This window comes from Mycena indigotica (genome assembly GCF_014461135.1).
Source record: "Mycena indigotica strain 171206Taipei chromosome Unknown Mind.scaff0003, whole genome shotgun sequence".
Taxonomy (NCBI): Eukaryota; Fungi; Basidiomycota; class Agaricomycetes; order Agaricales; family Mycenaceae; genus Mycena; species Mycena indigotica.
The window spans coordinates 2,559,644-2,581,254 of NW_023503002.1; the positions used below are offsets into that span (position 1 = coordinate 2,559,644).

General features: G+C 50.4%; 7 protein-coding genes across 7 annotated transcripts; 3 read left to right on the forward strand and 4 right to left on the reverse strand.

The window, feature by feature from the left end:
• Positions 1 to 90: 90 nt before the first annotated feature.
• On the reverse strand, positions 91 to 1,297 carry MIND_00353400 (F-box domain-containing protein; the record flags this gene model as incomplete). The annotated part of the gene is made up of 3 exons (XM_037360380.1): positions 91 to 312; positions 365 to 591; positions 640 to 1,297. 3 exons carry the CDS (start codon positions 1,295 to 1,297, stop codon positions 91 to 93), a joined length of 1,107 nt encoding a protein of 368 aa, XP_037223265.1.
• Positions 1,298 to 1,413: 116 nt separating this feature from the next.
• MIND_00353500 (F-box domain-containing protein) lies at positions 1,414 to 2,937 on the reverse strand (the record flags this gene model as incomplete). Its single annotated transcript, XM_037360381.1, has 8 exons — positions 1,414 to 1,773; positions 1,829 to 1,958; positions 2,007 to 2,093; positions 2,143 to 2,415; positions 2,467 to 2,570; positions 2,614 to 2,753; positions 2,799 to 2,825; positions 2,892 to 2,937. 8 exons carry the CDS (start codon positions 2,935 to 2,937, stop codon positions 1,414 to 1,416), a joined length of 1,167 nt encoding a protein of 388 aa, XP_037223266.1.
• An 853-nt stretch (positions 2,938 to 3,790) lies between these two features.
• Positions 3,791 to 5,498, forward strand: MIND_00353600 (Delta-12 fatty acid desaturase protein; the record flags this gene model as incomplete). Its single annotated transcript, XM_037360382.1, has 8 exons — positions 3,791 to 3,916; positions 3,964 to 4,290; positions 4,355 to 4,445; positions 4,507 to 4,691; positions 4,744 to 4,905; positions 4,960 to 5,164; positions 5,216 to 5,283; positions 5,331 to 5,498. 8 exons carry the CDS (start codon positions 3,791 to 3,793, stop codon positions 5,496 to 5,498), a joined length of 1,332 nt encoding a protein of 443 aa, XP_037223267.1.
• MIND_00353700 (Terpenoid cyclases/Protein prenyltransferase) lies at positions 5,476 to 6,996 on the reverse strand (the record flags this gene model as incomplete). Its single annotated transcript, XM_037360383.1, has 9 exons — positions 6,881 to 6,996; positions 6,714 to 6,829; positions 6,602 to 6,663; positions 6,408 to 6,553; positions 6,229 to 6,361; positions 6,129 to 6,174; positions 5,890 to 6,077; positions 5,746 to 5,845; positions 5,476 to 5,669 (listed from the first exon to the last, which is right to left on the reverse strand). Exons 1-9 carry the CDS (start codon positions 6,979 to 6,981, stop codon positions 5,476 to 5,478), a joined length of 1,086 nt encoding a protein of 361 aa, XP_037223268.1. The 5' UTR covers positions 6,982 to 6,996.
• A 1,290-nt stretch (positions 6,997 to 8,286) lies between these two features.
• MIND_00353800 (uncharacterized protein) lies at positions 8,287 to 9,330 on the forward strand (the record flags this gene model as incomplete). The annotated part of the gene is made up of 2 exons (XM_037360384.1): positions 8,287 to 8,645; positions 8,694 to 9,330. The coding sequence occupies 2 exons, from the start codon at positions 8,287 to 8,289 to the stop codon at positions 9,328 to 9,330; spliced, it is 996 nt and encodes a 331-aa protein (XP_037223269.1).
• A 780-nt stretch (positions 9,331 to 10,110) lies between these two features.
• Positions 10,111 to 12,572, forward strand: MIND_00353900 (Glycoside hydrolase family 16 protein; the record flags this gene model as incomplete). Its single annotated transcript, XM_037360385.1, has 6 exons — positions 10,111 to 10,412; positions 10,460 to 10,761; positions 10,807 to 10,961; positions 11,008 to 11,450; positions 11,501 to 11,769; positions 11,821 to 12,572. The coding sequence occupies 6 exons, from the start codon at positions 10,111 to 10,113 to the stop codon at positions 12,570 to 12,572; spliced, it is 2,223 nt and encodes a 740-aa protein (XP_037223270.1).
• Positions 12,573 to 12,935: 363 nt separating this feature from the next.
• MIND_00354000 (Serine/threonine-protein kinase TOR) lies at positions 12,936 to 21,525 on the reverse strand (the record flags this gene model as incomplete). Its single annotated transcript, XM_037360386.1, has 24 exons — positions 12,936 to 13,057; positions 13,108 to 13,188; positions 13,238 to 13,853; positions 13,904 to 14,151; positions 14,198 to 14,335; positions 14,383 to 14,488; positions 14,549 to 14,686; positions 14,744 to 14,899; positions 14,953 to 15,153; positions 15,187 to 15,368; positions 15,417 to 15,609; positions 15,658 to 15,954; positions 16,012 to 16,300; positions 16,350 to 17,095; positions 17,149 to 17,428; positions 17,479 to 17,576; positions 17,624 to 18,247; positions 18,297 to 18,548; positions 18,604 to 19,138; positions 19,186 to 19,277; positions 19,322 to 19,479; positions 19,527 to 20,257; positions 20,307 to 21,228; positions 21,279 to 21,525. The coding sequence occupies 24 exons, from the start codon at positions 21,523 to 21,525 to the stop codon at positions 12,936 to 12,938; spliced, it is 7,452 nt and encodes a 2,483-aa protein (XP_037223271.1).
• Positions 21,526 to 21,611: the final 86 nt, after the last annotated feature.

The window sequence follows — 21,611 nt, forward strand, 5'->3', positions numbered from 1 at the left end:
CTGGACGCTCTGGTCAGCTTTTGTACCCCCACTGTGTAGCATTCTCATCTACCTACTTAATATGTACACTTGAATATTTGACATGACAGATCAGACGGCAACCCAGTTTCCTTGACTGTCGTATTGCCATTCATGGCCTGACGGAAACAGAATACGGCGAAGAGAGGGACATTCCCGGAACCACTGAGCGCACAAAGCAGCTTCTTCGGCGTAATTAGCTTGTTGGACGGCGTTAATCTCTGTTGGTGAGAGATCAAACACTACCAGGTGACGGAGGTCCCGTAAGACGGGAGCTAGCCCAGCTAAGAGTGTCTGCAGCCAATTAGTAAGCCAGTTTCGCAGAAAACACAAAGGCAAGACTCACGATACCGGAAAGAGCATAATGGAGGGTGTGTCGAAGGGCAAGACGCACTCGCAGATGTTCAAGTTGAGGGAGATACTCGGCGATGCTTCGCAGGAGAACTGGTCGGGCTTGCATTGCTGATAAATCGAGCATGACTAGCGGCATGCTTGTGAGGGCGAATCGCGGCAAATTCTCCCGGTTGACGTCCGAATCTTGGCCAATGAGGGCCAGCGCGGTGACTGGTCGTCCTAACACAAAGGGTCAAACGTGGTCAGGGCTGCAGTCTATCGACTTGCCCGGAAGTATCGAAGCTGCAGTGTCTGGGGAGCCGCGAAAGTAGGTAAGAAGGGGAAGCGCAGTCGGAGGGAGTGGAGGGTTAAGCGGAGAATGGGCATCAGACAAACGCAAATGGCGTAAGATTGGGACGGAGGTGGCTAGAAAAATCGGGAGAAGGTGGGTATACGGATGTGTTGGAGGCGACTTGGCCCATTCTGCCCCAAGTGAGCAGTATCGGAGATGAGGAAAGTGGCAGTTATGCAAAAGTTGCTCGATTGCATGGATACCGCCACTATTAGAGCCGATCACGGTTCTGTTTGCGGGACCGAGGAAGACATCCAAGCCCTCAAGGTAGATTAGAGTTTGCAGAGTTTGGCTGACTTCGACACACGCATTAGCGAGGTCGAGATAGGTAGAGTTATTTGCTCCCTGCCAGCGAATTTGTAGTCGTTTTATGGTTTCAACGAGATGAGGTCTAGCGCGAATGGACCTGAAACAGCGAAGGGAGCGTCGAGGGAGGGGCGATTGGGAGGAAAGGGAATCCGATATGGAAATGGAAGCATACAAGAGTCGTTCAGCCACGGCGTTGAACCGATAGGACACACAGGAAATGACAGCGAGCACATGGGGCGGAAGAGAATCGAAGATGGCAGCTAGAGTCTCGTTGGGAAGAGACATGGCGCAAAAACACCAACATGGCTGTTTTATGTTCGGTGAATTGCCGGATGGACGTTGTCGTTTGCAGTTAAGCCGCGCATCAGGTCACACACACACACCAAGTCAAAAAAAAAAGTTCATAAGACTACAAACTCATTCGCCCAATGACGAAGAACTCCTCGACCAACCTGATGGTCTTCCCATCCACTCTCCAAGCAAATGATCATCCCGTGCGAGTTGCGAATGCCGGGGCGAAATGCTGAATATTTCTTCAACGCGGTCACACTATTCAGGCCTCGAACCATTCCTAACTGGACCGGTGACATTTCAGGCGCGTCTGAATGGACTTCGGAGACACAGGGCATTTCTGGAGGTGTTTCAAGTCGCGGGAGGAGTTCCTTGACGCGCTTTTCGGAGGCATAAAGAACTATGGGACAGTAGATTGCCAGGTATAGAAACCAGAATGCGATCAGCAACGGCAGGCAGAGGTAGAGAATCTGGGTATGCAGCTTATGAGAGAAAGACAGAAAAGCGGCGCTCATAAGAGCGCACCATGTTCCAAGGAAAGCTCCACACAGTCAGAGGACCGTCAAATTTTCGTGGTTTCCGAAGCCAGGGCCTTGCAGGTGGTCGTCGTAGGGAAAAGCTTTGGATGAGTGGTGAAAATTCGGGAATGTAAACTCTATTCAGATGACGATTAGATACGACTAGCGCATGCGTTTTGACTGACGGAAGCATCTCGTCTTCGGAGTGTTTAGCATACGGATCGCTCTCTTCAATGGCTCCGCTAACATATCGGACTGTCACGTCGTTGATTCTGTAGAGGATGTTCAGCCTCACGTAGAAACCCATTGGGCCAGACTAACGCGTTGGAATATATAGCAACATTCTTGAATAACGCCAGACCTCGGCAAAAAGAAGATTCAGGATGCGCCATAGCAGATAGCAGAGGTCGGCCGGTCTCGCCATACGTGTCAGAAAGATGTAGTTGGGCTCCACTGCGACCGAGTAATGCAGTTCCAAGGGAGAACCAAAATTTTGAGCTATATGGTGGTGGCGGTATTCCCACATGAGGCGTCGTAAACGAGGTATAATTCATCGGTTGGACTTTGTCGAAAAAGCCCCGGAGAAACAGCAGCCTGAAAAAACGATTAGCCCGCGTATTACTTCCAATGCAAGCCCAAACCAACCCAATTAGATAGCGGGCAATGAGCCCCCCCAGACTGTAGCCAGTGATGGAAATGTGAGTGACACGTCGGTCGACGCCGTTGAGCGCTAGAATAGCAGCATCCAACTAAACAGCTAGTCAGTACCCACAGTGAGGTCCCGGTTAAGACTGGATTTTCCTCTTCTAGTAATCGATGGGCGTTGACATCTATTCCGTCCAGCGAGAGGCTGTCTTCAAAGGAGCGCGCATTGAGCACATGGACTTCATGGTGTTTCTCTGAGAAGATCTTCACGGCTTCGTTGAGATGAGCTGCATGACCAGTGAGCCCGTGAATAAGGACATGAAGGTGCATACTAGAGCGGGAAAAGAGGTGGTAGGCGTCTCCGGCAAGGGTAAGCTGGAAATCAATGGCAAATAGATGGATGTAAGCAAGTCCACGTCATTGACAAATCTTATCGGGCTGGTGATTATCGTCCAATCGTGGGAAAGACATCAACGCTTGCCTCCTTCCCTCACATCTCCTGAAAAAAAAAAACTGGTCAAGACTACCGCCGACTCGGATGAAAGGATCGTATGATTCCTATGAATGTTATGCCCATCGCTCGGTGACCTCTATCTCTTCTAGATGCGCTATCCGGACCTTTCAAGATTTTAGTCTTCCAACAATGTCTTCGCTCTCAAGTTGGTGTGAACCTTGTTGAGGGTCAATTTGGCAATGGAGAGCAACGCGTTTCCGTTTAACCTGTAAGGCACGCCATGCGCCGGCGGCGTCCACAAAATGCATCCATACTGGGAGTAATCCCAGTCTTCCTTTGTGTGTTGAATGTTCTTGAGACGTTTCCAGTATCAGTCCCATGAAGAAAATTAACCTCTCCAGCACCTTGAAGTTGGAGCAGTAAGAGCTAGTTGCGACACATAGTGTGTCTAGCCAAAGCTGAAGACTAAATGCCATGCGGGCCATCTCTCCTGTGGTTATGGGCCTAAACTATACGTATCAACCCCTTCGCAACTCTGCCTCAAGTTTACCTCCAAACTGGACGCCCAAAAATGCAAGCTTATTTGACACGCAGGCACAGACGAGGAGGATTAACCTTGCATTCCCCCTGGTTTTTCCAAAGCGATTTGTCCCTGCTTCAATACGGCATGTTCTTTGAGATTGTGACTATCAATGCGAACAAATTTGGTCCGATCGAGCCGCGATTGACTTTGGACTTTGACCTCCATCGTGCCTCAGGAAACTCGGATGCCAATCTTCCTATCGGAGCTGTAAGCATAATCGCACAGGAAGGCTGGTAATCGTCTTGGTATTGGTCTCGCCGGATGTTTGCCAGTGATGCCCTTATTGAATGGGCGGGGCATATAAATATCAAGATGGGAAGTTTGACACTCATCCCTCGACCATGTTTCCTACATCCTTCACGGACAGCCCTGAGTACAAGGCTAGGTTGAAGGTTCCTTTCTCGCCTCCCAAGGTACGCCCGCCAACCCACCAATTTTCCTGTCTAATTAACCGATCTAGCTCACCCTCGCTCAAGTTCGGGCTGCCATCCCGCCCCACCTTTTCGAGAAGAGCACCGCGAAGGGACTTTTCTACCTTGCTCGCGACTTTGTTTGTGCCTTCACTCTCTACAAGTTGGCATGGCAAATCGAGCCGGTTGCGCAACTGATTGAGGCTGCGGTCTCGCCTCAAGCTGCAACCGCCGCTCGATGGCTGCTTTGGTCAGCCTACTGTTTCTCTCAGGGCATCGTCTTCACTGGATTCTGGTGCATCGCTCATGAGGCCGGGCATATGAACATCTCCCCTCACGGCTGGGTCAACCACATCACTGGTCTCATTTGCCACTCCGTACGCATCGACAGCTACCACTTTTTTGATTGAGAGATGCTAACTCAATCTTTATCTTTTTTAGTTCCTCATGACGCCATTCTTCGGCTGGCGTGCTTCGCACAACGCGCACCACAAGGCGACTATGAGCTTGGAGCGTGAAGAGAACTGGGTCCGTGAGTAGTCAATTTTCTATTCCTCTGCAGTCACATGATCGTTAATGATCGCATTCTCAAGCCCACACTCGCAAGGAATTCAAGCTCCCCGAGAAGTCCGTCGCACAACCCAATGACTACACCGAAATCTTTGAGGATGCTCCTCTATACACGCTCATCCGCATGATTGTCCAACAATCCATTGGCTGGAACTTCTACCTCCTCACCAACGCGACTGGCCACCCTCGCTACCCTGCGGGCACCAACGTCAGTTTCATCGTCTCATCTGGTATCAGTCGGACTCTGAACTTGTTGATAGCACTTCTCACCCAGCTCCGGTCTCTTCCGTCCCAGCCAACGCAAGGGCATCATTCTCGCCGATCTCTTCATTCTCGGTTCTGGCTTCCTTCTCTACAAGTGGGCTAGCCAACCCGGTGTTGGTCTGCTCAACTGGTTCCGCCTTTGGTTCATTCCCTACTCAGTGCGTGTCTTGACACACTTGCGGGTGTTGCTGTCTGAATTCGATTATCTTTAGTTCGTTAACAACTGGATTGTCATGTTGACCTTCCTTCATCACTGCGACCCCACCCTTCCCTACTACCGCAAGTCCCAATGGTCCTTCCTCCGTGGCGCTGTCTCCACCGTTGACCGTCCGTTCTTGGGCTGGGCTGGAAACTTCTTCCTCCACTATGTCTCTCGTTTCCACGTTGGCCACCACTTGTTCTCCAACATTCCCTTCTGTATGTGTTGATCGAGACTGAGTTTTGCACTGCCCTGATTGCGTCCAACAGACAACCAACCCGAGGTCACTGAATACCTCAAGAAGGTCATCCCCGAGCACTACAACTACGATTCGACGGTCCGTTACTCCAGTCGATGTGATTTGTCTTTCTAATAGCTTTACAGAACATGTACCGTGCCTTCTGGCGCAACTTCACCCAATGCTGCTTCATCGAAGATGAGGGTGACATGGTCTTCTTCAAGAACAAGAAAGGAGAGGCCCAGCGCGAGTTTGCTTCCGACGCTTTCGAGCGCCCTACCATCGTCCCGACTACTGAGGTTCCTGCCCAGTAGTTGACGAAGGTACATGCGCCCGAATCCACGCTACAGTCTCCGTTGTGGCGTTGAGCAGCGGGTCAAGTCCTCCAAATTTCCAAGATTGTAGAACTGCTGTAGATTCGTCGTCTGGTACGTGAGGCGGGTAGAGCGAGAGGGCAGCGATAGAAAGATAGGTATGGTAGGGGTCTAGATTTAGAAAATGCACAAAAAAAGTTGTTGAGCCCTTCGCTGAAAAAACAAGAATTTGTATTTAACCAAGTACCTGGATCATGCCCCGGTGTCTTTGCGATTCCGCCATACTTGAACTGGCAGCTTGCGATGAACTGAGCATTACTGTCGACTAGATCTTCTGCGTCGAGTATCTGTCGGAATTGGAGAATATGATATGGCTAACTTGAGCACGAACTTTTAAGCTGGCCCCACACCAAAAGCTATAGCAAGCATCAGCCTCCTTGCCTGTCCGTCCTCGAAAGCCGCCTGAGGAGTGTTGGTTGTGGATGAGCCAGTGTATCGATCTAGAGCGTTGGCCGGCGGTGAGCGGTGAAGAAGGTCGTGCTAGATGAATAGAAGCGAGTGCGATGTAGGTCGGGCCACCTGGAAATGACGGTGAGATTGCAGGTTTTTGTCAATATTTGGGACAGATACCTGATGCTTCGCAAAAGGAATTCTGGCCATAGCCACCTTCGTACGACTGCAACACCGTCTATGAGCTGATCCGTTCAAGTTGAAGAGAACGCAGGCTGACACGACACGTTTCGATGTAGTTCAATGCGCGAGGGACATCGATGCCCGACCAGTCTTCTAACATATGGCAAATGCTGAAGGCACAGTAAATGGTACGGAGGTCAGATTCCCCGAAGCCTGGGACGATGGAGAAGCTGAATAAGGGTTCAAGTAAATCATTATTGAGTGGGAGACGCATACCTTCCGTCCTCTTTCTGACAAGATCGCATGAATTTTATCAACCCTTTACGATCCAGTCTTAAGAAGTCATCTCGCAGAATGGCGAGTGTTAACAGGGCAGTGTAGGTCATGACCAAATGCGGGCCATTGTACGCGCCGTATGGTTGCTGTACCCAATGGCTTCAGCGACAGCGCCGGCAAGCGGGATGAATAACCTCGCTTAGAGAGTCCGGGGTAGCGAAGGGGCTCGGTCTAAAGCCAGAGCCATTAGGACCATCTAGATAGACAATAGATTGTGGGATTCCGCAGTGAGCAGACGTTGCTTACGCGTTTGTTGCTCCCATATCCATTCTCTGAAGTTCTTGCGATCGGTATCGGTAGTTTTGGAGTCTAGCGCGCCGAGAAGGTCGAGGGTCCCAAGGCAATAAAAGCCCACAGCCATTCTGTTATGAATATATTGAGCAAGTTAGATTTGAAGGAAAAGACAATCCAACCGGGTCGATTCTGCCTCAACCTGAGACGCTGGGAGGCCAGTTAGGCAGCGATTTACGTGCCCGGCATGGCCGATTCGAGAAAACTTCGGAAACGATGTCATTGAGCTGGAAGAAGGAGAGCAACGGCGCGACCACGTGAACAACTACTAATCGCGTATTTCAACAAAGGCCTGGTTCTGCTAGTATTCTCTTTCGACGACTGAGTCGTATATATGCAACGCTCATGTCTCCCTCCAACTCGTCATGAGCAGGGTAAGTTAAGTACTCTAGGAATAGGGTGAGGCTCATCCGTGTCAACAATGTTGTTGGTTGTTCAATGAATAAATCAGCCCAAGCTGACCGTCTGGCCGTCTTGGAGACTCATTTGAAGCCATAATCTCACGCGTGAGAAGTTCTCCACCCACGAGTCCTGTCAGAAAATAGCTGCTCACTGCAGAAATCGGTGCTTGTCATGCGGAATCCCCAAGGTGATACACCTCAGCATAATGTCTCGCAGATTCTGCGGCAAAACATGTTGTCGTGGTGAATGGCTGGATGGTGGGCGTTAGTAACAGTCCGGATAAGGCAAAATGTTGTCATCCAATATTCCTGATCCATCCTGGTCGGAGCCCCGAAGATTTTCACCACAACCTGAAACAAACGCGGCTGGAGGACGTTGTCCAAGGGGAAAGACGAGTGTCTACGTGGGAGGGAAAATATCATGGTAAAAAACAGCTTTGACGAAATAATTAATTGGATAGGATCCCGAGTCCGAGCCGTTGACGCCACCAACCAACGAAGTGGATCCTATTGTTGACGGTGGCGTGGGCCTTCCGCGACCTGGTAACTTGGGTGTACCTTTTTTAGAGTCAGTATATTCCGACGTCGGGCTACCACCGACAGCTTCCAGTTGGCTTCCAGCGCCGGGGGAGGACAATGAGAAATAGGCATTACGAGAACGGAGCCAAGATGAAACTCGACCCACTCTTCACGGTCATGCTCTGCTTTATTCACCGAGGGTGATACGCGACAAAAGCGCACTAGTCAAGTCACCGTGTGCTAGACACGAGGTAGTGGGTGCAAGTCGTGCTTTGTGAGCTCGAGTGAATTTGCTTGGGTTGAAAGACGGCTTCAACTTCTCTTCAAGGAACATTAACTTGCCAAGGGCGAATCCTCAACGGAAAGCGCGTCATAGAACTTGCAAGAACCCCGGAAAGATAATCAATTCACGCGACAGACTCGTCTGCTGCCCGTAATCGTTTCAAATCGCCGTGGATTTGTCGTGAGGAGGCTTCTAGGTGAGTTGCTGAAGCCTCTAATGCGTGACATTAGCGTGACGGCCTGAGATCTCGATCGTGTAATTTGCCTGGCAGTTTAAAAGCCGTGAGGACACATGGTTGGGTTCCCCATTCCTCCCCGACCACTCAATGGCGCTTTTCCGCACAAACTCGCCTGTTGGTTACTCCTCTTTCTTCATATCTGGCCTCCTCTCCCCTCCCAGCTCGTCTCCCGCCTCAGTGAATTCGCGCGACTCTTTTGACTTTGGCTCACGTCGAGGCTCATTGCCCACCGACTCTTATCGGATGTCTGGTGCATACGAAGATGACGAAGCTTCCATGTTCTACTTCACTCTCCAGCCTCGACGCGACAGCAACGAATATCGTTCCTTCTTGTCCCTTGACTTGGCCGAATCGCTATCGTTGCGCTCACGCAGCATGAAAAGGAAATCTTCCTCTGCTCATCGTCTACCACGTTCTTCTCGAGACTCTTTCTTATTTACAGACCGGTCCGTGATTGTGCTTTTTGTCTTGCGCAGTTCTGACCCTTGTTGTAGTCAGATTCCAGATTCGCCCAACCTTCTGCCTCCACCTTCGCCAGTTGGCTTGTCGCCTACCTCTCGCTCCATTCCTTCCGCCAAACCAGTTCCGGCCGCCATTCTACCTGACACTCCCTCTTTCTCACGCACAAAAGTGACCCCACACGCGCTTAAGACTGCGTTAGCGCCGCAACGAAAGCCATCGGTCTTATCAAACGCAACTCGGGCGTCTGCCACAACTTCTACAGTCTCTACTCGCTACCGCCGGAAACGACGAGACAAAGCGTTGGACTGCCTTGAAGGAAGACGACCGTCCCCTCCATTCGCTGCAACAGAGAACTTCATGAGCCTTAGTGACGACGAGGAGGATGACGAGCAAGTGCAGCACCATTCAGGCGCCGTCCCTATCATGGACCAAGACCTCGACACCCTGTTGAGCGATGACCAACTCATTAGGCTCATCGCCAGGCTAGAAGATGGTGACCTGCGGACCGCTCCTTCTCCACCCTCCACGCCTCATTCTCGCGAAAGCAGCTCGCACTCGTCCAAACCCCGTCACAAATCTGCTCTTGGGCTCAAGTCATTTATGGATTTTCATAACGAGGACGATACCTCAGGCTGGAGCTGGCGGGGTGTCGTCGAGGTCGCTTCCTGAATCGCCACCACTTTCCTTTTCTGCATTTACCTCCGACAACGACAGCAGCGTTGATTGGAACCGCATGCCTGTTTGTGTAAAGAAGGCCAACAAAAGAACGAGCATTTCGCCGTTCGGTCGCTGTACCACCAAGAAACCAATATTGAATTGCCATGCTAATCCACTACTGGTACCACCACTTTTATTATCGCATTGTATGTCTTGACTCACTCCTGCTTTCTGTAAATCGCATTCCTGTACCATTTCCTAGTTGCTGTGAATAGTCCATCGCTCCTTACCTATACTACGAACCAATCAAACCAATTGAACGCATCGTTGTTCCCGAAATAGTAGGTCGGAGGAATACGCTGACCGGATCATTCACATTCTTGAGCAACAACCGTCATCGAGGCAATGAGGAGGCGACCTTCAACAAAATGTCAACCAGTGCAAGTTGGGTGGCGTCCAGAAAGCACCCAGGGGGGACGATCTTCGTGTGTTCTGGCCAGAACAGCATTAATCAGGTCGCGAATGAGGACCAGGCGTATAGAAGGCAAACGACTCATGCATGTTGCCTGATGGGTGCGGACTCCAGATGGTTGCAGAAAGGTCGGCCACCGGGCGGGCCCAAAATCGAAGATTCTCGTTATGATCAATTTTTAGGTACCGTCGGTTATTAGGCGAAGAAAGGCTCCGGATTACAGCACCGGCACGGAAAGACCGACGTCAATCATCAGCCGCGCCAAATAATAATCGCTTTGACCGCTGTCAAACGTCATTTATTTCCTGTTTCGGACTCTCATGCACATCGCTACTGCTGGCCTCGGCCTCGCCTTCACGCTCTTGGCGCTTATACCTGACACCCTCGCCAACTCAGCCATCCATTCTCGGCGCGGCTGCCGTCCTTTCCATGCCGATTTCACTGCTCCGAACCCACAAGGCGCCTTTGACTCTGGATTCTCACTTGTGGATGGATCATATGCGTTCACCAACCGCGGCCTCGAGTTGTATCTCAATAAGCCCGCCGGGCAGGTGACAACTTCGAATGGAACAAACGATAAGGTGGGATGGGGTACCACGATCAACTCGACTGTGCCGTTCAGGTCCGTGATTATGAGCATGAGATCTTCGCGATTGACTACAGCTTCAGGACTGGCAAAGCGACCTTCGAAGTCTCCTCGCCGTTGATCAGCGGACTGGTTGTTGCGGGCATTCTCATAGGCACTGACACGGCTGACGAGATCGACATTGAATTTGTTTGTGCACAGCACAAGACCTGGCAAACCAATCTTTTCGTGGAACCACCCAACTCGCCACCAGAGTACAACCTCGGATTCAGCACAAAAGAGCCTGTCGACAGCATCGACCAAGTTCATTCGTATAGCATCGACATGAATGACGCGAGAATCCAATGGAGTCTTGACGGGAGAGTATTCAGAGTCTTGAATAAAGGTGGGATAATGTGTTTTTATCCTTCGAGCTCTGATATTTAGTCAGAAAACTGCATGCGGAACGGGTATATGCACTACCCTACGCACGAAATGAGACTTCAGTTGGGTATTTGGGATGCTAGCGGGCCAAGTCGTTCGACAGCGTCGTGGGCAGACGGTCCTGTTGACTGGGAGCACGCTCCGGATCGTGTTTCCGCAATAGTTAGAAGTGTAACAGTTGAATGTTGAGGTCGTGTGCTCTGAGAAGTATCGCGGTGTGACTGAACCACGTGATCGTATAACTTTGATGTCCTCACCCCCATGGGCACCAGACTCTTCTCCGCCCTCCTCCCCCAATACCTACGGTGACTCTTCCCCGCCAGCGTCTCCTAGAATTGACCCCGACTGCCTCGTTTCTCTGCCTGCTGGCCAGTTCGATCTCTACGCCGCCTCAGCGAAACCCTGGATACCGCCTGACAGTGAAAAGGGCGTCAAAAGAGCCAAACGACTCAACGATTCTCCATCACGTGAAAGGCAGGAGAAAAAACGACGTACAGAGGACTACTTGGAGGATACCGTCGAGATGATGCCCTTCACACCGACACCAACACCGCGCCAGTCGACCGTCCGAGCAGAGGACGCAGAAGCCGCAATTTGGGACAAGGCGGCCTCGGATCTCATCGATAGTGGAAATGGGAGCATCCTTTTGGAGTTCGTGCTCGCATACTACACCGTTACTTGGCTTTACTGACTTGGAGAAGTGGTTGTAATTTGACCTCGATTCCGATGAGGTTTATCGACGATCTTGGCGCATTTTTTGCTCCGTTATACGTCCCACCACCACCGCCCAACCCAGTATTACTGCTAGGTTCGACCCGCACGTTCAGTCGGGTAAAGACAGCTCCAGCTGTTTTGGGTCCCGGCTCCTCTCGTATCTCTGGCGAAATAGCGCTGTTTTTAGGCGTGAACCACATCAATATTCTGCCGAAAGAGTTATTCCAGGTGGAGAAGCTGACAGTTCTCAGCCTACGTGCGCAATCCATATTCTTGCTATTTTCCGTGTTCTTAAATGAAGGTCCAGGTTCCAATTGTCTAACAGTGCTCCATCCGGATATTCGTTTTCTAGTAAACCTTCACACCCTAAACATCGCCAACAACCAACTATCGTATCTTCCAGCCGAAATTGCTCAATTACGCCTCCAGAATCTGAATGTCTTCCCCAACCCTTTCCTCAGCACCGACAGCATGACGGTCATTCCACATGGCACGGGTTTCGTGTCTCGAACACAGAGACTCTTGCCGCGTGTGACTCCGCTCGTGGAGCTGTGTCTGCGCATCCTATTCACCTCCGACTTGCCTGGGGCCAACACCGTGAACGATATTCATTCTCGGCGTCTAGCCAAGTACTACGAACTTCCTATTCTAGAGAACGGCGAAGCGACCAAGTCACCTCCGCCAGGGAGGAAGCGTTTCACACAGGTCATGCCCATTTCACTGCGACGAATACTGGATGGGATACACCCCAACAGTGTTTTCGATTGGGATGGCAACCTCTCCGCTGAGCATGATATCGAACTTGGGGTCTGCAGTTCTTCTAAACATCCTCACAGTCGTCCGTCCGTTTTTGTCAGGCCTGCTGAGGAGCGATTCTCGTGGGAGAAGACGGTTGCGGGTGTAGATCTTGGTGATGTGGTGCCATTACGATGGCAAGGGTGTAACAGTGGCTGTCTGTCGTACCTAGGGCCAGAAGAGGAGCATGCGGAGGAGGCAGAGGAAGATGAGTTGAGGGTGGTACCAGGAGATTTGCATTTGGATTTTGATGATGAGACATAGTAGGACTATCAAAATTTTCATTGAGTCATGGAGGGTGAAAAACTATAGAGTGAATTGCACTGAGGGCTTGTGAGAAAAATCTAAACAACCAAAGAGTTGTAGAGCCAAAAAATACACGCAAGGGGAGTCGAACCCCTGCCGCTTGCTACCGAGCTAAGCTACTTAATGGAAGGCAAGCATGATAACCGCTTCACCATGCGTGTGTCGTCATGGAGTAAGTAACTCTTTGGGCCATTGCATCTCCCCCATTGTCTGATCCACATCAATCAATAAGTAGAGTCACTTTCTAGTATTAGAATGCAAAAAGTCTATTGATACAGTTACACATTGCTTTAGTTAGTAGGAATGAGTCCAACCCTCCATTTACCAAAATGCACACCACCCAGCAAAGCACTGACACAGATTTTCTAGCGACATTGCCTGGATAATCAGTTTCTCAACCTGATCCTCTACGGAGAGCGCGACATCAGGGTCAAAGTCACGACCTGGACACTGTTTGACAACCATTTCTTCGTTGAAAGTTCATGAAACGCACCCGTTAGCTTAGCTTGCACGCGGTTGTAAACCAGCAGTGCCTGATTGTTCCGCACTTCTTGGACTCCAGTCTCCCCGGCTTCTGCGAGACAATTCAGTATCATCGAGGAGAAGATGGGAGGACAGCAAACCATTAAATATATCGTTTTCGTTAGCTCGTAACGGTCTTGGGATGCCGTCTGGCCGCGCGGAAACCCATGCCAAATCTCCCGGTCTGTTTTCTTTCGAACTGCCCTCTTCGCCCTGACCAACATCTGCTTGCATCAATCTCCAGTTGATAAGTGGGTCGTAAACGAATGCCTCCAGCACCGCCATCAGCGACTCGTTGTTGGCCCTCAATACCCGCATCGAGATCTCCGATGTTTTGCGGAATGACCCTTTAATGCCGCCGACCTCCATTGCGTGGGTCAACATCCTCGTCAACCGGAAGGGCACCTTCTCTGGGAACTTGTCACGATGCATCGCAACCTCGAAACAGTCTCCAAAGTCAATATGGACCACCTTTCCGGTCTTGCGCGACATCATCACGTTCGAGGGATGGCGGTCGCCCAAGCCAAGGATGTGGCCAACCATGCTGTTAACGGCGAGTGAACGCGTATAAGAGGCTCGTCGCTCTAACCAGTGCTCTGAATTGGTAGACTTGAGCCATAGGATTTTGTAGAGATCGTGGCCAGACGTGTTGTCCATGGCATACTCAAACACTTCAATCTTGTGGAGTAGTGGGAGATTCTCGTAGTCGGGAGCCATCTGAAATTGCTCTCAGCATTTTTGAGAAGCGTGGAAGAAGTTGACCGTACTTGGAGCATGAGTCGGTACTCAATGTTCAACAACAGTTTGATAGAGTGTCGGTAGTCGCGAATGAGCTCATGAAGAGTGTCGCTCTCTTGGATGGCGCCAATAAGCCCAGCGTTAGGCGCGAGTGGAATGATAGGGTTGCGTTGGATGTGCAATTGCCGTTTGAAGCTGTCGGTGTCCACGGAAAGCAAAGTGTTAACGAGACCGAACAATTGCATGACACGCTCGTCTTGGCGGAGATCCTCGTGACCTAAAGATAGCATTGGTTGCTGTGCTAAATGTCCTTCCGCACATACCTTTCAGAATATATTGGTAATCCCGGCCATCACTTCCCTTCAAGGACATCCGACGAGGCCGCTGTTTGGATGTGATGACGGCTAAACGCTGAACAAAACTACCGATACGGATGACTTCGCGGCCACTCTGATAGGTGCCTGTTCTCCCAGGTTATTATGATTTAGACCTAGACATCTAAGCGTACCTGGGACTGCAAGATCCAGATCGCGAATGTTTTGGAGGACCGGGGAAACATACTGCAAGTCGAGCGCCGTTAGCTGGGGTAATTGCTTCTCGATTTTTTGGAACACCTAATCCAAATTCGCACCTTTAGTGCCTAGTCTGAACAAGAAAAAAAACAAGTCACGTACCGCAAAATAGATACCCCATGCGTTGTCCAACTCCCGTGTCTCTCCATGTTGTCGATATCGTCGACAAGCCTCTCGAGCATGTCTGAGCTCTGTACCAAATACCTGCGTGAACGACGTTTCCCGGACGGTTTGCGGACCCTATATTAAGTCAAGTCAGATGTCTCGAAAAGGAATAAATAAGAATAGGATAATTACTGCTTCAAGCATTTCATGCAGTGGCTCTAGAACAGCGAGCATCCCGTTCGGGTTACGCAACGTGTAGTACATGCGGGAGGCTTCTTCCAGTCCTTCATGCCACATCTCGTGCCAAAGAATGGCGACTCGAATCAATTCCCGACTGACGACACTAGCCTAGACGGGCTGTCAACCTGCTCATCGTGCGGGAGTGAACGACAAGGATGTACCTGTTCAACTATTTTCGGACTGTGCTCCCGCATTCGGTCCATGATTCTTTGAGCTGCCTCCTTTCGAGAAGCACTAGGTGATTTCGAACCGACGGTAAGCGGATAGATGAGTGCCTGGGGATGTTGTTTGCCGACTTCTGCAAGTAGGTTGCTGACGTTGCGATGGATGTTGGTATGTGGCGTTTGAATGCGCGCAATGATCTAGGCAAGCTTAGTTTCGTCGACCCTATTGACAAAAAGGGAAATATGTGCCTGGGGAATCACTGGCAGCCAAGTGTCAATCTCCACAGAAGAGAAACCGGCCGCAATAGCATGAGAAATATCCTCGTGAGCACCATACTTGAACCACAAAGTCAATAAACGAAGTGTGTCCTGTAACGCGTCCTCGTTGCGCAACGCAATTGATTGAAAAAAGCCTAATATGGATGAGTCAGGCAACAACAACACAGTGTAGCTGAAGCTACCATTGATAGATTGTACTACGTGCGTTGGAAGGAGGTCAGCCGTTAAACTGCTATTTCTCTCATCCTGGCTGTCGAGCTGACTGACGACATTGAAGTTGGCCATGGCCCACGTATGCCATGCTTTATACCAGCCAGGATCAAAATGAGTCGCGAGAGCGTATGAGTCGACTACATCGTTGATGCTGCTACCATCCTGCACGATAGAGGTCATGTGATATATGACAAATAGTTTCACACATACCCGGTACCAATCCTCATTTAGCGCTACCTGCCATTCGCCCTGCTTGAAATAACATCGAGCTAAAAGATCTTTCAGCTCTGTCATACGTTGTCCGGGTAGTCCAGCTCGTTGGGCGTGCTCGTTTGTGTTTCTCTCCGCGGCCAGGTCATTGGATAAGCTGATTGTGAATTGACGTAGTTCAGCAAGACAAGCTTCTTTAGAAGCCGCTTCGGTATCCTGTGCCCACATGTATTTGAGCTGGGCATAGACAACGTTTGGTGGCGCCCTTGTCGGTTGATGTTCGCGTAAATGTTGGAGCTGGCAAAGATAAGACAAGATAATCATATGTCAAACTGGAAAAGGAAGGCGACTTACCCGATCTGGCGTGAGCAACGAGTTGATCGTCTTCTCCGCCAAGGCCATTCTGTCAGATTTGCGACAGAGATTTGCGAACTTGATGAAAGCAGTTGGGTCATCCTCAGGGTTGATGATGAGGGTTCGGACTTGGAGTATCCGCTGCCAAACTTCGACTTCAGGTTGACATCCCTGAAGTCGCTTCATCCAAGTTTTCCGCATCATTTGTTGGCGCTCTGGCTGGTCAGAACATTGTTTATATGAGACCACTTCCTCCAATTCGGAAAGCATCTGCGCGCGGACCATGACGCTGAAATGAGTCAGTAACTTGATATCGAAAGTGAAAGAAATCATCATACTTGTAGGAACGGGCGTAACCGGGTCCGCCAAACGCAGTCAATTCTGGATGGAGGAGCTCCCTGGCTTTGGAAATGTGTGATAGAGCCTTGGAGAACTGGTTGTGATGAACCGAGAGAATGGCCCTGTAGAAGAATCGGTCAGGCGAGTCGGACCGCATGGTCGAGATATAATTGTCCATCGCATCCCACTCGCTCAGTGACCACGCTGCAGCGGCCGCCATGGGCGCAATTTGCCGCCGTTCTTCATTAGTTGATGTTGACCACCGCTCATCAACGTCGGAAGCAAGATGTTCCCATTCGCCTAGGGCATGCAAACACCGCATTCTGCCGATTTGGAACTCAGAAGAGTTAGGATCGTTCTCCACTTTCTCGTCGTATATTTCAAGTGCTTCTTGCCATTGACCGAGACGCTCATACCATTCCTCCTTGTTGGTAACGTCGTACTGCTCACGGGCAGTAAGAAGAGCACCAGAAGCAGCATCATGTTGTTGAAGACGCGTATTGATAGATATGAGTGACTCCAGAATAGCTGGCGATGGGTTGGCGAAGAACTCGAGCTCCTTCCAGTGTAACGCCTTGGCATAGGCAAGATACTTGGTCGAATACTCGCCCAATGTGTTTTGGTCGATAGGAAGTGGCTTCTCTTCATGCTCCATATATTCACAAAGATCGAGCAGACGGCGAATCACCTCTGAAGGGGCCACAGGCGACGTGAGCGCAATTTCAATGGAGCGAACAAGATGATCCTAAGTTGCGCAATCAGAACAGCGGCAACTCCGCAAAGGGTAAAAAAAAAAACCTGATATTGCTCATAAAGCTCTCCCCAGCACGATAGAAAAGCAGCATTAAACAGCTCCTTGCCCAATGCACCTTGAGTTTCAACCAGGCTCATACAAGCACGTAGAGCATGCGATGGGCTTTCTTTGATGAACTCAACCCCGACACGATGGATCCAGTCAATCCAGTCTTGACGAGTATTGATTTGAGCAGTATCCCACGCTTGCTTGAGATGGATTTGATTGACGGTAAGTTTGGCCGCTTCAGGAATGGCGAATTCCGGGACTTTGGTTTCACTGAGCCTGAGTAAATGTTAATCCAGAATACTTCTCCAAGTGCAAGAAATGCGGACGAGAAGGAATTAGGTTCATGGGTCAGTCGCTCGCCGTTGAGTAGCTGCTGTACTGCGCGATCATATGCTACGTGTTGTATGGGATGACGAATCAGACACTGAGTGAAGCATTCAGCTTTACCAAGACCAGAGGAACCAGACCTACTTTGTTGATCGTTGGAACAAAAATCACAAAATCAGAGCCCAGTTGAACCATCAAGGAGCACAGAGTGTCTAGAACGGCGACTCTCAGCTCCGATACTCCCCTCTCCAAGATACGCATCAGAGGGTGCACGATTCTCGAAGCATGATCTGAAAAATTGACGACTTTGCTCAGTCTGTCGACTGTTACAATGGCCTTCTTGCGCAAACCGGTACTTCCCAGTGGAGACTCTGCGGATCGCATAATAATTGGAATCACGAGATGGAGATATTCTTCAATATTTGCACCGAATGTCTGGAAGGCTTCAAAAATCTTGACTTGGGTGTTCATCCGCTTCTCGCTTAATTCGCCTTCAAAAGTGAATACTTTGAGAAGCAACGGGAGGATAGTCGGGAGGAAGGGTTTGATTTCTGCGGTAAGGGCACGACCAACAGCTTCAATCAGAACGACGATTGGAGTTTGGAGGGTAGAATTATCCCAAAGTTCGCTGGCGAGTCCTAACACCTCAGTTGCATGGTTTCTGACATGTGATTTGATGATTCCAATGAGAATCGCGAGCTGTTGCAAGTGGAACTCTTGAAGTCGGGGAGGCGATGATCGAGTGACAGCAGCAAATGCTGGCATAATCTGCCAATCAAAATGACATCATCGACGGCGATCAAAAAAGAAAACACACCTGTGGAAGACTACCAACGCACTTTAGTCCTTGAGTTTTGAAAATCGCCATTATAGCCTCGATAGCGGTGTGATGCTGAGGACTCGAGGCAGGGTCCTTGAGAACGCGAAGAAGGCCTGACATGACAACTGTCTGGAAATAGTCGTCCGTCGAGGAGGTGCTAGCACTCGTTGTTGGCGGTTCTGCTGATGTCACAAGTGGTACACGGTTTATCATTGCAGTTTCAATCCCCGTGCGATCTGTCACAGCCAGCTGTGGAGACGATTAACATCTAATCTAGAAAAAGAATCAAGACAAAGGCAAATACCTTGTGTCGATATGGATCTACAGCCCCCAAGATACCCATAACTTTGACAACCTCCCTTTTAACCGCCTCTGCACCTCCGGACCCTTTTGCCACACCTCCAATTTTAATAAGTTTGGCGTCCACGCTCATCGTCCCACCGGAGCTCGAGTCTGATCGAAGCATTTTGCCCAGGACAGGTAGTAGTTGTGGGTAGTCCAGCAATGGGTCGACGACGTAGCCGGTGCTGCTACAAACCCTTCCCAACGCGTTTAAAGCGGCTTCGCGCTTCGCCAGGCTAGGGTCTTGTAGTGCTTGAACGAAAAGTGGCATAAGCTGTGGTATACGTTCACGAGCCTCTTCACCACCAACGGATGCCAACGTGCCAAGACAGATCAACATCGACGCAGAGACGTTATTACCGCTGACCGAGGAGGATGCGGATGCTTGCGCCTTTTGCAAAAGAACAGCAAGCATCGGAAGGGCATACGGAGCGATCAACCGTTGAGTGTGATGGACAAGCAAGGTTAACAGCCGTGTTGATTCCTCACGATTTGAGCTGCAACAAGTCATTTCAATTCGGATGCACTAGAGAAGGATACGTACGTCACGCTAGAGTACTCGAGCTCAGTTAATAGCTGGATCAGTGTCTTGCGCAATGAGGGCATTACATAAGCTGGATTGTATCTGGCCATGCGCTGAATATATGAGTTATCCGAGAATAAGCCAAAGACAGGCATACCCCAATCAAGCCGGCCGCTACGACGCGATTTTCAAAGACTTCGTCGTTGAGGGCTATGAACAAGCTACGGACGTTCTCGGCTTGGGAGAGATGCTTGTCGAAAGCTTCAGGAGTGGATGCAAGGAGGGACGAGAGCATCGTGTGCCGTATTGAAGGGTCTGGAACGACATCAGCGGATCAAAGAAACTTGGCAGGACCAACTGACCGGGATCTGCGATTCCGACGGTTAAAAGCTTCCCAAGAACATCGCTCACGACCTCAACCGCATGATGGTACGATCCTCCACTTCCCACACCCATAGCGCCAGCAGTCGTGCTGCTACTTGCACTGCCAACGCCGACGTGTATTTCGTGGTTGATGTTCTCATCATAACCACTGGATGCTCCTCCTCCAAATAGTCGTACACAAGCGGCCGCAGCAGCTCTTCTGACTTCCGGTGCATCGTCCTCGATGTATGGCAAGGCGTTCGCTTGGGCGAAATCAGTGAGGATGTGACCGGAGAAGTCGAAGGTGGCAAGAGTAGTCAAGGCCAAAGTTAGCTGCTCCTTGGTCGGTGGAGGTACATTGGACATTGGAACATGAGTTGCTGAAGTACCTGTGGAGGCTGACACACTGCTTGCTCCGCTAGTAGAGCCTTGGCCGCTTCCGCTATGACCTAGACTAGCAGCACTGGACGCTCCAGGCATTCCTGGTCGTGTGTAACCTGTCCCGCTCAGCATTCCCCCCAAGACCTCCAACAGTCGCTCCTGAATAATCCCAAGGAGGGGTGGAATAGCATGTGCAATCTGCGTTAAACAGACACGTAGAGCCTCGGAGAGACCGGCTGCAAACAGTAGGTGAAGATGGTCGTGTAATAGAATCGTCAGTGTCGGTCCAACCGCACCAGCCAGGAGCCCCAAGGCAGCCAACAAGGAATCGGGCGGGGGAGGCGCTCTACTGCAGCGAAGTCAGCATGTCTTGAAGACGGGAAGCCTGTTTCACACACCCTCGCCCACTCGTCGCTCCAGCTGTTGCATTTTCTCGGAGCCTTACTTTGATATGGTTCATGATGGCCTCCAAAAACGGCTTCATTTCTGCACCGACCGCCGTCGCTGTCAAGCCAATGGCCATAAGAGCATAGTCGCGTTCATCTTTCTTGTCAAGTTGCGAGAAAAGATGGTTCATCGCTTTATGAAGAATCTGGTCTTTGAAGGCGGGTGTGTTGTAGGATGCTAGGGTTGGAATCATGGAAACAACCATACGACGGACAGCGGCATCCCGGTTTGCTCGAAAACTGAGAACTGCTTCGGCGGTCTCGATAAAAGAGTCCTTCATGAAACCGCCAGCGTGCAAAAGTAGTTCGCGGTATGCAAACAAGCTTCCATGAATGACTTCCGGTTGAGTATACTTGAGTCCAGCTTGAGCATCGGCGAGGATTTTCGCAAGGTATCCACCAGGCTGGGTAGAATTGTGTGACTGCCGTTCTCGTTGCGCGCTTATTTCGAGACATGCGGCCAATAACTCGGCAGCGGCTTCTCTAACGACCAATCTTGAGTCTCGAAGGGGAGCCAATACTGCGCCGTCAAGAACAGCGGGTAAATGGGGGACGAACTGGGCAGGCATATTTAGGGCCAGTTCCTTCAATATCAGTGCACCTGCATAACGCGCCATTCCCAACGAATCGTGCTTTTCCGAACTCCCACCATGGGTTGATCCTGTAAGCAAGATCGCACTCTGGACTTGCTGTTCCATGAAACTCTCGCCAAATGCAGGCCCCCCAACAGCGAGAATGTGACCCAAAGTTTTAGACGCGGCGAGGATGAGGGAGGCATCGGGGTTGGGTAGTAGATGCTTAACATAGTTGTAAAAGCGAAATAGGTTGTGTTGAGATTCGATTGCGACCTCGCCCTCCGCGTCTATGAGGTGGTCTGTTGGAGCAAGTTATTGTTGAAGACGGTGATAAAATTGTAGCACGCACCGATGGCAACCAGTCCACCGATATTGTCTATTCCATTAGAGGAGTGAATGAGCTCGAATAACCTCCGGCTGATATTCTCGCCCTCTCCATCTCCAGCCATGCCAACTGTGCTACTTGCAACATAGCGTCGGAGGTCAATTGCACTTTGTAAGCGCACATCTGGGTTTTTGTTCTTCAATCCAGCGAATATGTTTGCTAAGACATCCGCTGCAGACGCGCCGGTGCTCACAGGCACCGAGCTAGCCATGGACTCGAGGACCAAATCGAGAGGTGCGTGGCTGTGTCAGATCATCATGGTCACGTTTTGTGTGCACAACAATGCATCCACAACCA